General features: G+C 51.5%; 1 protein-coding gene across 4 annotated transcripts in view; it reads right to left on the reverse strand.

Moving 5' to 3' along the window:
• UBR4 (ubiquitin protein ligase E3 component n-recognin 4) overlaps window positions 1-12,313 on the reverse strand; it is a 131,679-nt gene that overhangs the window by 41,471 nt on the left and 77,895 nt on the right. For all 4 annotated transcript variants that reach the window (XM_042951688.1, XM_042951686.1, XM_042951687.1 and 1 more), the window contains exons 61-73: window positions 11,678-11,774; window positions 10,911-11,018; window positions 10,341-10,457; window positions 9,227-9,436; window positions 7,344-7,493; window positions 5,903-6,130; window positions 5,088-5,166; window positions 4,331-4,576; window positions 3,406-3,574; window positions 2,809-2,953; window positions 2,136-2,221; window positions 1,347-1,434; window positions 891-1,084 (exon numbers count right to left, since the gene is read on the reverse strand). In XM_042951688.1, coding sequence (XP_042807622.1) covers window positions 891-1,084; window positions 1,347-1,434; window positions 2,136-2,221; window positions 2,809-2,953; window positions 3,406-3,574; window positions 4,331-4,576; window positions 5,088-5,166; window positions 5,903-6,130; window positions 7,344-7,493; window positions 9,227-9,436; window positions 10,341-10,457; window positions 10,911-11,018; window positions 11,678-11,774 — 1,917 coding nt within the window. The remainder of the gene's footprint in view (window positions 1-890; window positions 1,085-1,346; window positions 1,435-2,135; window positions 2,222-2,808; window positions 2,954-3,405; window positions 3,575-4,330; window positions 4,577-5,087; window positions 5,167-5,902; window positions 6,131-7,343; window positions 7,494-9,226; window positions 9,437-10,340; window positions 10,458-10,910; window positions 11,019-11,677; window positions 11,775-12,313) is intronic.

Raw genomic sequence — 12,313 nt, forward strand, 5'->3', positions numbered from 1 at the left:
TTAGAATAATACCAATACTTCCATTCCGTGCAGAACAGCCCTGCAAGTCTTCCTACTTAAGCAGCACCTCCCCATGTCCTCTGCCCAACAGCCACGCCAGAGATTTCAACAGATCTGTCTCTGTGGGTCAACACTGTAACCCACACCGGTGCCTTCTTTGGCCCACATATGACGTGCCCCGATTCAGACACCAGGACACATGAGCTAGAAAGACCAAACATAGGCAGATACAAAAGGAAGGTGTGGGGCGCCTGGGTGGCTCAGTCAGTTGAGCGTCCGACTTCGGCTCAGGTTATGATCTCACGGTTCGTGACTTTCAGCCCCGCGTCGGGCTCTGTGCTGACAGCTCAGGGCCTGGAGCCTGCTTCAGATTCTGTGTCTCCCGCTCTCTGCTCCCTCCCTGCTCACACTCTGTCTCTCTCTCACAGATAAATAAAGATTTAGAAAAAAAAAAAAAAAAAAGGAAGGTGCAACATATCAATATCAGGCCTGCGTACTAGAGAAACTTCTTAAGGAATACTGCCTCTCTGTGAGCAAGCAAACATCATCTTAATCCAAGAAACGACAAGTATTTCCCAGTATGGGTTTTAACCCCAGAACTGCCCTGATTAACACAGGTAGAAGCCTGCAGTCCCCTCACTCAGCTTGCTCTCTCAGAGGGCAGACTGCTCAATTGCTCCCTCAGACCCCAAGGGCTCCACCGGACGGGCCAAAGAACCTTTGTCGACATTAGGAAACGGTGTTTCAATTTGTCCCCAGCCCTGACTGAAGTGGAAAGAGAACATACCAGGCCTCTAGGGGATGTGCTGCTTCACCCTATTCCAGCAATCAAAAGCAACAGCTGGTGTTAAGCCTTACACGGCCCCTCCCCAAGACTGAAGAGCCCGTACTTGTTCTTCAACTCCACGATGGCCTGCACAGTCCGGTTGTTGTAATACAGGTTGACAGTCCGCACCATCTTTGTTCGTTTCAGATCCCCGATTTTCACCGTCACTTTGCTGATGGTGTGGCTGCCGATGAGCTTCACGACCTGCTGGGTGGTGGTGTACCGCGTGTCCACTTTGATGGAAGACAGCTTGATATACTAAACACAGGAGGACACAAAACAGTGTATCGGTTCAAGGCCACCGGCTCATCCTGCCTTCTTCAAAACTGATCACTGTAACCCACTCTTCGACCACGGATGACACTTCTATCTGAGGTGGTAAGCGTGGCAGGTAAGCATTCATACCACTGGTGACCAACCGTCGGGAGAGGAACACCTATGTGGCAACAATCAATCTCTGAACGAGAAACCCACTGGCCCTGCAAGCCTCACCACTGCCCACGTTAAAGACGGCACTTACACAAAACGGCACCTCTGGATTATTACACACCAGGCAGGGATCGCTCTCCAGGTAATAGCCATCAAATTCCACTAAGCCAGACAAGGTGCTAAGGAAGAAACCAGTCTCAGCATAAGGAAATTTTCATTTTAGAAAGCACCGAGCTTCACAAAGAAGCCATGAACGCGCCACGGCGACATTCCCTAAGGCGAGCCCCACCCTAGTAAGAACACAGGGAAATGCAAGAAATCCCAACAGGACTTAGACGTCACAGGAAGGACATGTCAACCAATCAGCCCTAGATGTTTCCTACTTCTGAGCCATCCTGAGGTCAGAGGAATCCTAAAAAGCTACATCAATATTTGACTCAAAGCAGAGTCACAATTAAATTGACCAAAAATCATTGAGTTGTATACTTTAAAATAGGTGAATTTCGTGGTATAGAAAGTATACCTCAATGAAGTTTAGAAGAAAAGAGAACAGTCGTTATTAAACCAGGGAAATAATAGCTGCTAGTTTAACTGATACTCTTTCAAAAGTTGTTTTAACCTAGCCATTTTCTGTACACTCATCTGATTTAGACTCAGACCCTCGAAGTAGGAAACATTCTCAAATTACTGCTTCCCAAAATCTAATCGAGCAGTTACATTTTGAGTGCCCTGGGTGTGCAAGGCTCCAGCTACGAGGAGGGATTCGAAGACCAACTAGACAGAGGCGTACTGATTCTTATGTAGGAGCTAACCAATGTGGAGACGGCAACTGGGCCTGATTGACGGAGCTTCAGTTAGGGAGAAGGCAGAACGGGCCCACCTGTAAATGTTGGAGTTGGGGTGGTTGGTAAGAATATGGTTTTGAGTCCGCAGAATCTCCACAGCCTTCTGGGAATATTCCTTTAACTGAAACAGAAGTTAATAAAAGACCAGAGTTAAAGGCCAAGGGAAAGTCTTCCTGGAAAAGACTTCTGTCTCCTGCTATCTAGTTGATACCGCCCAAGAAATACCAGGCTTTTCAGCCCCAGTGCAGAATCACACAAGGCTGGGCCTAATTCCTAGTCATTTAAAGGATTCTATCTTCTCTACAAGTTTCCACAGACTTAGGGACAGTCACCTTTTCAGACCCTATGGACAAAGACTGTTTTTATTCCCATGGAGAAGTCACAAAATGATTATCCGACTGCAGAGACACTTTTAGGGATGCCATCAGGGCAGCCAGGAAAACGAGGGGGATACCTTCTTTCCTAAAACAACTTTAAATAGGTTGCATTTTCCTCCCCACCTGATCTCCTTCTGCTGGCTAAGCCAAATTCAGCCTGTGCTTATTTGCTAGTATATGTTATCTTGTGGCATACGTGTTGGGAGTGCTTAACATAGATCTAAAGAGATTTTACAGGTGTGCCCCCCATGTGGGACGGTCAGAATGTTAACTCAAGGGAAAAAAGGTCAAACATGGCTAGATAGCCCCCTGACTATACATCAATTGTTACCTTCTTCTCCGTTTGTGGGGTTTTCAAGGAGAAATACCCTAGCAGGTCCACAAACTGGGCAGCCTTACGACCATAGGCTGGCAGTTCTGGCCATATGGACCACATCAGATCTAGCAGGAGCTCCTGTTGCGATTTGCTGGAGTTTCTGTAGATAAAGGACAGTTCGTATTACCAAGCAGCAGAAAACCCTGGAGTTCCTTTTATTTATCAACAATGCCCCGTTGCTGTTTCTGTAGCTGTATCTCCCTCCCCACAAGCAGGGGTTAAGTTCAAGCCATTCTGCTGTTCTTCTGACAGCAGATCCTAACAGGTGCATCTTCAGAAGGTGGCCTGAAGAGTCAAGCCTGGTCACTTTACAAACTCCAAAATACAGCCTTCTCAGAAAAAAACGCAAGCATCTCTTGCTTACGACATCAGTTTAATGGCTAAGAACGGCTAACCTCATGAAGACACCTGTAACAGTCAAGAGGATCCAGACCGATATAAATACCGAGACTGAAACCGTGAGCATGTAACGTGAAGCCAAGACAGAACCACATCGTCCACTCGGGTGCTGGACCCATGCAGACCCCGCCAAAACCTAGCCCCAGACCCCACCTGTAGATATGCAGCGTCAGACAGTGCGCCTGCCAGCGCACTGAGGAAGAATTGGACTCTAACAGGAAGCAACGCAGGAACTGAACCAAGGTCTCCTTATCTGCGAATTTGTTCAGCTGGTTTACCAGAGCCGTGCACAGCTGGTCCTCCTGGCTGCCTGAGCTCTCACCTGCAAGATCAGGGCGGGACTGAGGACTGGAGACCAGGAAACATGGTCTAGGGTCCTACAGCCAGTGACACCAGATGGAGAGGGAGGGGATTCTGTCCATGTCTAAGAGTTTCAACTAAATGGTTTTAATTTGAGAACAACTTTCAGTTGTTTACTGGAGAACCAGAAGGCCAGCCCCAAATGAGACAGACGTGCAATAACGCCACCAAAAAGGCACAGGAAAAAGGGCCGACGCAAGCCTGGCACCGAACAAACACGGCTACATCAGAGATCCGTTGCCTAAAACATCTACCTGTATCATTAATTGGGAGAACGTAAACCACCTCCCCTGCTCTGCTGATCACCGGTCTCAGGCCTCCGAGAACCATGAAAAGCAGTGAAAACAGAAAGGCTTCTGCCTTTTCGATGGTAGGGAGTCCACTAAAACAGCTTCCATTTGTGGGGCATTTAACAGTTCACGAGGTGCATTTACGAGCATCATTTAACACTGACAACCTCCTCACACAGCAAGTGTGATTTATTATTTCACGGAAAAACAAACTTGGCTTACTAAAAACGTTCAGTGCCCTTTGGCCTTTCCTTGGTACGGAAGTCACAAGCTTAAGGTGTAAAGGAAAATAAAACCAAAACTAGACACTAGAGGTCATCTGAGTTTTAGGTCCCTAGCGCATCCGGGTGAAAGCCCTTCCTGAAAGGAGCATCAACAGTGTGCTCCAAGAGGAAGCAGAACACATCACCCTGGTCACAAACGCTTACCCTCTTTCTCCTTTTCCTTTTCTTCTTTCTTGCTCTTCTTCGTGGACGACTTGGACTGTGTCGTGGCTTGTCCAGAACTGGCAGCCACAGGCGCCGAGGAGGAGGAGGCAGTGGAGGAGCCCGCGGAGGCCGCCAGAGCGGCGAGGACTTTGCTGCCGCACAGGGCGCAGGACAGCAGCTGCAGCAGCACCGGCGACACCCCCTCGTCCACCAAGAAGCTGACTTGGAGGAGGAAGTACAGGACGGCTGTGGGCAGAGGAGACTGGGGCTCGGTTCTGAGACAATTACCGCGGACTTCCCCATCACGGGAGCCGTGTCTGCACCCAGCCAGGACCGGCCCCGTTCCCACCAGCTTGCTTTCCGAGGCTGCTCTGCCAGATGCCGCCCAGAACTCGTGCCCGCTGCAGAAATACCTCACAAATGTCCAAACAGCTACCTCGAGATCGACTCTCAGCCCCCACTTCTTCGAAGAAGACGACTCTCTAGACCCCACCGCCTCCTCTTTAGTTTTAGCTCTACAATCTGGAGGTCAGCTACTCCTACTCTGTGCCTCCAGAGCACCCCAAATTTTGTCTCTGACCCCGACCGCTCCTAAGTTTTGACTTTTCTTCTCAGCTAGGCAGAGTTCTAGCTACGTGTCTCGCTCACGGTTTCGTCTCCGGCATCCAGGCCAGTGCTTGGCACACAGTGGGCCTCACTACCTAGTTCTCAAAGGGACGACGGAGTAACAGCAGCCCGAAGGAGCTGCACTGCTTACAGTCGTCTTTGATGCAGAACTTCTGCCAGTTGACGGTGCGCTGGGCAGCAATTTCCGCACAAGCTTTCAGGTGCTCCATCTGAAATGGAAACCAATCCGCGGAGGTGAGCAGCCCGCCGGGCAGCCCGCACTTGAGGGGTCACCGCCCTGACTCCAGACTGCATACTGAGCACAGCCCCCTGTGCCCCGGGTTCCCCAAGTGCACACGCCGCAGCTCTCGCGGAGCCTCCTCCGTGCCACACCCTCCACACAGACACCCTTTGTTTACAGGGACCCCGCAGGCCGCTCAGTAACACAGCAGGAGAGAGAGACACCGTGACGGTAAACTACGACCCAGGTTACTTTGCCCTTTCTTTCCCGCACTCCCACCTTTTCTTTTGCTAAAAGCACCCCAGGAAGGACCCTAGCTCAGAAATACAGAACACCGAAGACGTCCTCTTCTAGGTGCTCCTATGCGATTATTCAATTTGCTCCCCAAAGTCCAAAGCGCTTTCAGACAGTAACACATCGCGTCTTTAGTGACGAAGGACAGAACTCAGAGGTGTGCAGATTTCTGGTGGAGCCAGCGACGCTGGTCATGACTGGTCACGCCACGACTCGTGACATCAGGCGGGAGTGGGAACGGTGGTGGGGAAATCTCAGACCCTGACGCCAACTGCACCGGAAGTACAGCACCGCGGATTCGCCCCGAGCTCAACTGCGGCCTTAACGTCCTCTAACTGCTTAAAAGCCCCGTTCTGCTCCATCCTGCCGCCTCGCCGGCCGAGCCGCATCACCCGCCCTGTCTGCCCCACCGTGCCCCCTCACCCTCATACCAGGCTGATGAGCGTGTCGTACTGCAGGGCGGAGCCTGAGCTGGCTGTAACCACGCTTGCCCGGAGGAATATCCCCTGTTCCTCCAGCAGCTTCTTGATCCCACGCACATGGGAGTCCAGGGTGTGCAGATCCCGGAGCTGGCGGTACTTCTCCTTCGATCCGCAGATGAAGAGCAAAAGTTTGCGGACTTGGCGACGCACAAACGGAGTCTGCTGGATCATCAGGTACTTGAGGGGAAAAGCAACACAAAAAGTCAATGACTCAGGAACTGTGACAGCAGTGACACCCCAGGTGGTCATGAACCGTCATTAAAAATTGGTAAGAAACACAGGCTAAGCTATTTCCTCACGGCCAAGCCGGCCTCCAGTTAACCGCAGTATTCCTTACAGAAACCAGAAGAAAGGCAGGCATGGAAAGACAGACGTCAGAGAGGGGAAAACAGCCATATCCCCACTCCCCTACTGGAACCCTTTGGAATCTCCAGGGAAGCTGGCCCCCACTCCGGCCCACCCAGAGTGAAATGATCAAGAAAACAAATTCAGAATCTGTCTTTCTGGTCAAAGAGGTGCGGAAACCTGAAATCGTCATCTGGGGTTTGCTAACAGGTCACTCTTCCCAGAGTTAATCTCAAGCTTGCTGTGATGATGGCTAATCTTAAACTACCAAATCTCCGTGGTCCCAGACCTGCCCCACCACACACCGCCCTGCAATGGCCGGTCCAGAAGCTCACTAACCACACTGCCTCTCTGCCAGCTGGCTCCCCTTCCGGTCCCGCCAACAGCGAACAAAAAGGCACGACAGAGGGCAAGAGGAAAAAGCACCGGCTCCTTCCTGTCTGCCTGCTATCCTGGCAACAGCCCTTCACGCTGGCAGCCTCCGTCATTTCTTCAGTATCCAAGGACAAACCAACTACAGTTGGTTCTGATCATCAGCTTCTTTGTATACTTCCAGAATCGACCGCACCGCGGCCCCTGAGTTCCCAGGGCACCGGAAGCAGCACCCCCACCTCGGGCCCACCCAGCTGACTCCTCTTCACATGCCGGTTTCTGGTGGCTGCTTCCTGTATTCACTGTCTCTGGCTTCCCTTTTTTTCTTTTCTGGTTTTCCAATGGTGGTTCAAGCAATCCCCTATGTTAAAATCTCTCCGTAACTTAACTACTATATTCTCTATTTACCAGAATTCAAATTTTTAAACTTGTCTGTTCCTACCATACGCAGAAAGAGTTAAACGTATGGACTTAAAATCTAGAGCCACGGCTTGCTTTGACAGCCATCTTCCACAGCTTCACCACACGGGACACCCGGGCAAGATCAACACAGTGTGAGCGGCGTTGCTGGGGGCAACGCCTCCTGGGAGCGAGGACAGAAGGGGGCCATGAAGACTGTCACAGCCAGTATGTCCTCTCCTGGAATGGCACGCTGCCTGGGGCCTTCACTTACCTCTGAGAGAAAGTAAAACCAAGAATGATCAAAGACAGGAGGGGGGATTCGAGAGTTGGCATCGGCGATCTTCTTGATTTGGTAAGGAAGCCGCAAGACCATCTCTGTTAAAAGCTGAGTGTAGGCCTCAAACACATCAGCAGCATGACCCTGGAAGGAGAACACCTGTGTAAGAACCCGTGACGGGCGGTTTTCCATGACCACAACTAGGAAAAAGGCTGGCTTGCTGCTCGTTAGGTATAGCTTATGTTGGAATTAGCAAATGGCACCTTTCAAATGGGAACCATCGCTGTCTGACAGTTGAGTTTGAAACCCAGCAAAACCCCAGGCTCCTGGGGGCAACCTTGTTGCATGCAAAGGTTGCATGTACATCTGGACACAGATCTCGCTTGTCTTGAAAGTTCTAACATTTCACTCTGTGGGTTTTGATGCTGACTGGCTGTGCTCTGCTTGACACAAAAACTCAACTTCTAAAGGGAAAAAATGGAAAAAAACAGTGGTGAGGAAGGATTCCTGACTTCCTACAAGAGATGCACTCCATTCCCTAGATCCATAACCTTCTGCTATAACAAAAGACATTTCAGTAAAGCAAGGCAGCCAGATCACTAAACACACATCCCCTGGAGGGAGGGCAACTGAGGGCTGTGGGGATGGCGGAAGCAGCAGATACCCTGCGGGCTGTGTGTTTCTCTGGGCAGAGCCTGCAGGAGTCTGGGCCCAACGTGTCTCGTGTATTCAATCGCCAGTTACTCATCGGTCCTTTGCCAAGCACAGGAGGTGCAAATAAGGGGAAGACCCCACATGTGTGTACCGGGTGCTCTGGGGACCCGGGGAAAGGCCATCTCCATCCGACCTGGTAGCAGGGAAGTGTGTGTCGGGGAGGTTGTTCCCAGGATCCAGCGCGTGAGAGCCAGGTCTTGAATAAGGACTAGGAATTAGCTTAGAGGGAAAGGAAGCGACGCAAAGGGAAAGAAGTTCAGAAAGACAGCAGGTAGGAAAGTGGCGTGCCACATCTGGGGAAAGGCACAGGTCAGGGGGGCCACGTGCCAGGATGCATAGTGACGCAGCTGAAGAGTTAGGTAGATAGTTGGGTTCTCAGAGAACTTTTTGGCCTAAAAGTTATGGAAGACCAGCAAAGGGTTAAAGAGAAGGACACAATGAGGTTCACATTTTATGCCTATCCTATCCCTGAACTATTCAAAGCAGTTCGGCATGTGCAGTGGGGAGCACAGCGGGTGCCGACCGCAGAAGGCCACCGCCCAGATGCAGACGGACAGCAGTGGTCAAGATGATGAACACAGAATGGGCACCAGTGTGCACTTGGCGCCGGGCTTTACTGTGTCACGCCACTCAGCGCTCACGACAACCCACACAGCTGACCCTACGTGGAGCGTCATTTCCCCGCGTGCAAACTGAGGCTCATTAAGGCCAGACGGAACCTGCCCGACCTTCGGGGCTGGGAAGTGGGAATGCTGGTTCCCAAACTCACCTGACCAGAAAGCCCATCTTCTAAACAAGCCCGCTGAAGGGGCTCTGACAACCGCAGGGGGAGTCTGACATACACAGCAGGACACGGTCACTACCAACATTGCCCTGTGCCTTCTCACCTTTTTCTAAGGAGCTTCACGTGCAAGGACGCATCTGTCTGATTTCACTCAGTTCCCCGGCTTTACAAAGGGCAGGAGTCTGCACCCCAGTAGATCAGGAGGAGTGGTCGTTCACTAAATCATGCCGAGAGTAACCCCTGCCCCCCCGCCCCACACCCTCTCCGAGGAACACAGGCTGCCTCCAGCAGGCTCCCTGCCCTGGCTCCTTGGGCCCTACTCACAGAGAGCAGAGAGGAGGAGGGCAGGAGCCGCTCTACATCCAGGGAGAGGCCTCACCTTCACGTACTGGCGGAGGAAGAACGGGCTCATGTCAGGTGGGGATGACGTCGTGTGTGGCTTCAGCAGCTGGCTGGTAGCCACGGGCTCCTCGTCGTTCTGCTGGCTCTTCCAATAGTCCAGCAGGGATCTGAGCACGTGTAGGCAGTAGTCCACAGCACCGGAGCTCAGCAGGGCCGCTGCCGTGGCACTGGAGATGAGGGAAGACGACTGGGGAAAAGAGAGAAGAGGTCAGGGTGGCTCGTGAAGCAGCTGGAGGCAGCGGGGAGGAAACGACGGTGACGTTCTCAGAGTGGCAGTCCAGGGACTGAGCTCATCTCGGGCCAGAGGTCCCCCGACTAACTCAAACACTCCCCAGCTCTTCCCAACAACGGCAGGTTCCCAGCTCTACTCCCCCCACACCCCTGCCAGAGGCCAAGGGGGCACGGGCTAGGTAACCTCTCTACCGGGAAGGGTGGGTTTCCTTCTTCCCTGGGCAACGAGAAAAGCGGCCCATTTCAAGGGGAGGGAAAACTTTCCACCGTGAGCACCGGATAGCACCCCCACCCTCCCAGTAGGGGCTCTCTCTACAGAACCAGCTTCTGAAGGAGATGGGTTAAGTAATCACATGAATAAAAAAGCAGGGGAAAAGCCACTGTAAATAAAACCATTAGGAGAGCCTCGCAAATCCCAGCAAACCCCACAGCTCATAAGCTCATTAAGATTGGATGCAGTTCAGCCTCCATTTCCACCTTCTCTGCTTTGTGTTAATCTCCTTTCCACCACGCACACGCTGCTTTCTCTCTGCTTTATTACCATACCTCATAGCAACATACAGTAGGGGAATCCTCTTAGCCACCCTGCGCCGTGCAGAATAGCCCCCTCCTTTCAATAATGGAACTTCCAAACCCTGTAACCGCTCCACTTGGAAGGACTGTTGGCAAAGATCAGGACTTGGAAGGTATTCTGAACAAGGTGGAAGCTCTGCTCTTGAAGAGGTGACAGCTTAGAATCTGTCTCCTCTAGAATGACAACAGACAACGGCCTTATTCTAACTAACTGTGCCCTCAGCCCCAGCATCAACCCGACAATCCTCTTTCCTTTCCACACACCCATATGCTCAAAGCGACAGTACCTCGCATATGGAAGACTTGGATCCAGATTTGGTCCGGGACATGAAGACGCTCAGGAGTCTCATTACCACTAGATGGACTTCATTCAGGGCGCTGCGCTCATTCTTCCTGGACACGTCCTGCAGGCAGAAGCAGAGCCCAGAAGCCCCCGTTTACCTTAAGCCCGAAGCCTCCTCTCAACAAGACTCCTTCCAGCCTACGTGTTCTTCACATGGAGTCACAGTCAAAACAAGCTCCGATTATCGGTGGACCACACCTGGATCAGCTAGAGCCTGCTACGCTTAAGACCCCACGTTCAGATACAAGTAACTAATTTCTTGTTTTCAGCTTGGGGAACTACAAAAGGTCTGTGGGGGCAGAGACTTGGTCTGTTCCTCATTTACGTCCGGACCTAACAGGAGGCCTGGGCCAACGCAGGCCTACTGCTTTTGTTGAATCACCGGAACCGGAGCCCTCCTGTTCAGGCGGTGCCCCCCGGAAATGAAGTGAAGGCTCCTCTAGGGGAAGGATGGCAGGCTGGAAGGACCTCAGCCCGTGCCTGTTCCTGACACAGTGGGACTCTCCAATCTTACCTTTTTGTCCATGCCCAGTTCAGCAATTAGCTGGGAGAGCAGGTTGTCCAGGGCTCCCTTGTCTTTCTCGTCTTCTCCATCCAGATCTGTAGTGAGCATCAGAATGACCTGGAAGTCAACAGAGAGGTAAAACGTGAGGACCGGTACCCTAGAGGACGACTCTAACACAAGGTGTTTCGGAAGAAACCCCGATCCTCCTGACGCCCCTGTCAGTCACAACTATGATCCACGACAAGGTCCTAAATCTCGAGGTATCCGAAGGTGAAGTGTCCAGAGTTGGAAGAGTCGAATTTTGGTATACGCCACACGTGGCATCACAGAAGGCGTTTTGCAAACAGTCTGCAAACCAAATCAACTAAACTACGTTATAATCAACCAAAGTGGCTTGACGGGGGGCAGTGTGCCGTGCCCAAAGTAAAGAGCTCTCTGCCTAAGACGAAGGCAGTTAGTGCGAGAACAGCTAGCAGACCACATTCCAACACTGTGTTAATACAGACTCACATACACCGAGCATCTGCGGAGCAGACATCTGCTCCCAGCTCTGTCAGTAACTAGCTGGAGGACTTGCAGACATCTTTTTAAATTCTCCGACCCCTGGCCTTTTCACCTATAGAATTTAGGGCTAAAACTTGCAGTTCAAAGCTGCATTCCATTATTCTATGACCTAACACCAAACAAGGCCTTACAGAGCCTCTAGGAGAGACACGTGAACACGCCGAAGGATGGTCCGACCACAACGTGACAGACCCGGGTGAACCGAGGGATACCTGCATGTACGGGATGGCCCGGACGCCTCCAACATTTCGTAACTGGGGCAAGGTCTGCAGTAGTCTCTCCAACAGCATCAGACGGACCATGTGCAGCCTAAAAGGCCAAGGAAAATACATGAAATGTGAGCTAGTTCACAACCACTAACCGGCCGAATATAGTTCTTTCCTCCTGCCACCAAGGTAAACAAGGAGCCTACTGCTTCGGAATGATCCTAGCATCGGCAAAATGTTCAGAGACGCCTGTTTGGTATACCAGCAACACAGGGGAAATCTCGCTCTGTTAAAAGGAACAAACTATTCCAAAATACAACTGATGGCCCTGAAAACCTGCTGCAGGAGAAGTTGCAAATATGTCTCAAGCAATCGGGCCCTAGTTGTTCTCAGTAGCAAAATCACACCTTCAGTATGGTGCACTCTATGGCTTTTTCCAACACATGGCCCCATTCTGCCTCCAGGCATGATCTTCTGGGATTCCTCCACCTGCAAAGTCTGCATCATCCAGTTGCACAGTGGTCCAGGCCTTTCTTTTCCTTGCTTCTCAAGTCCTCAGGAAGGCCCAGCACCGCTTTACCTTCTCCACTCCCCCTTCATTTTTCCTAGCGTAAAATCCAATTTCAACACCGCCCTTTCCAC

Source organism: Panthera leo, chromosome C1, assembly GCF_018350215.1.
Source record: "Panthera leo isolate Ple1 chromosome C1, P.leo_Ple1_pat1.1, whole genome shotgun sequence".
Classification (NCBI taxonomy): domain Eukaryota; kingdom Metazoa; phylum Chordata; class Mammalia; order Carnivora; family Felidae; genus Panthera; species Panthera leo.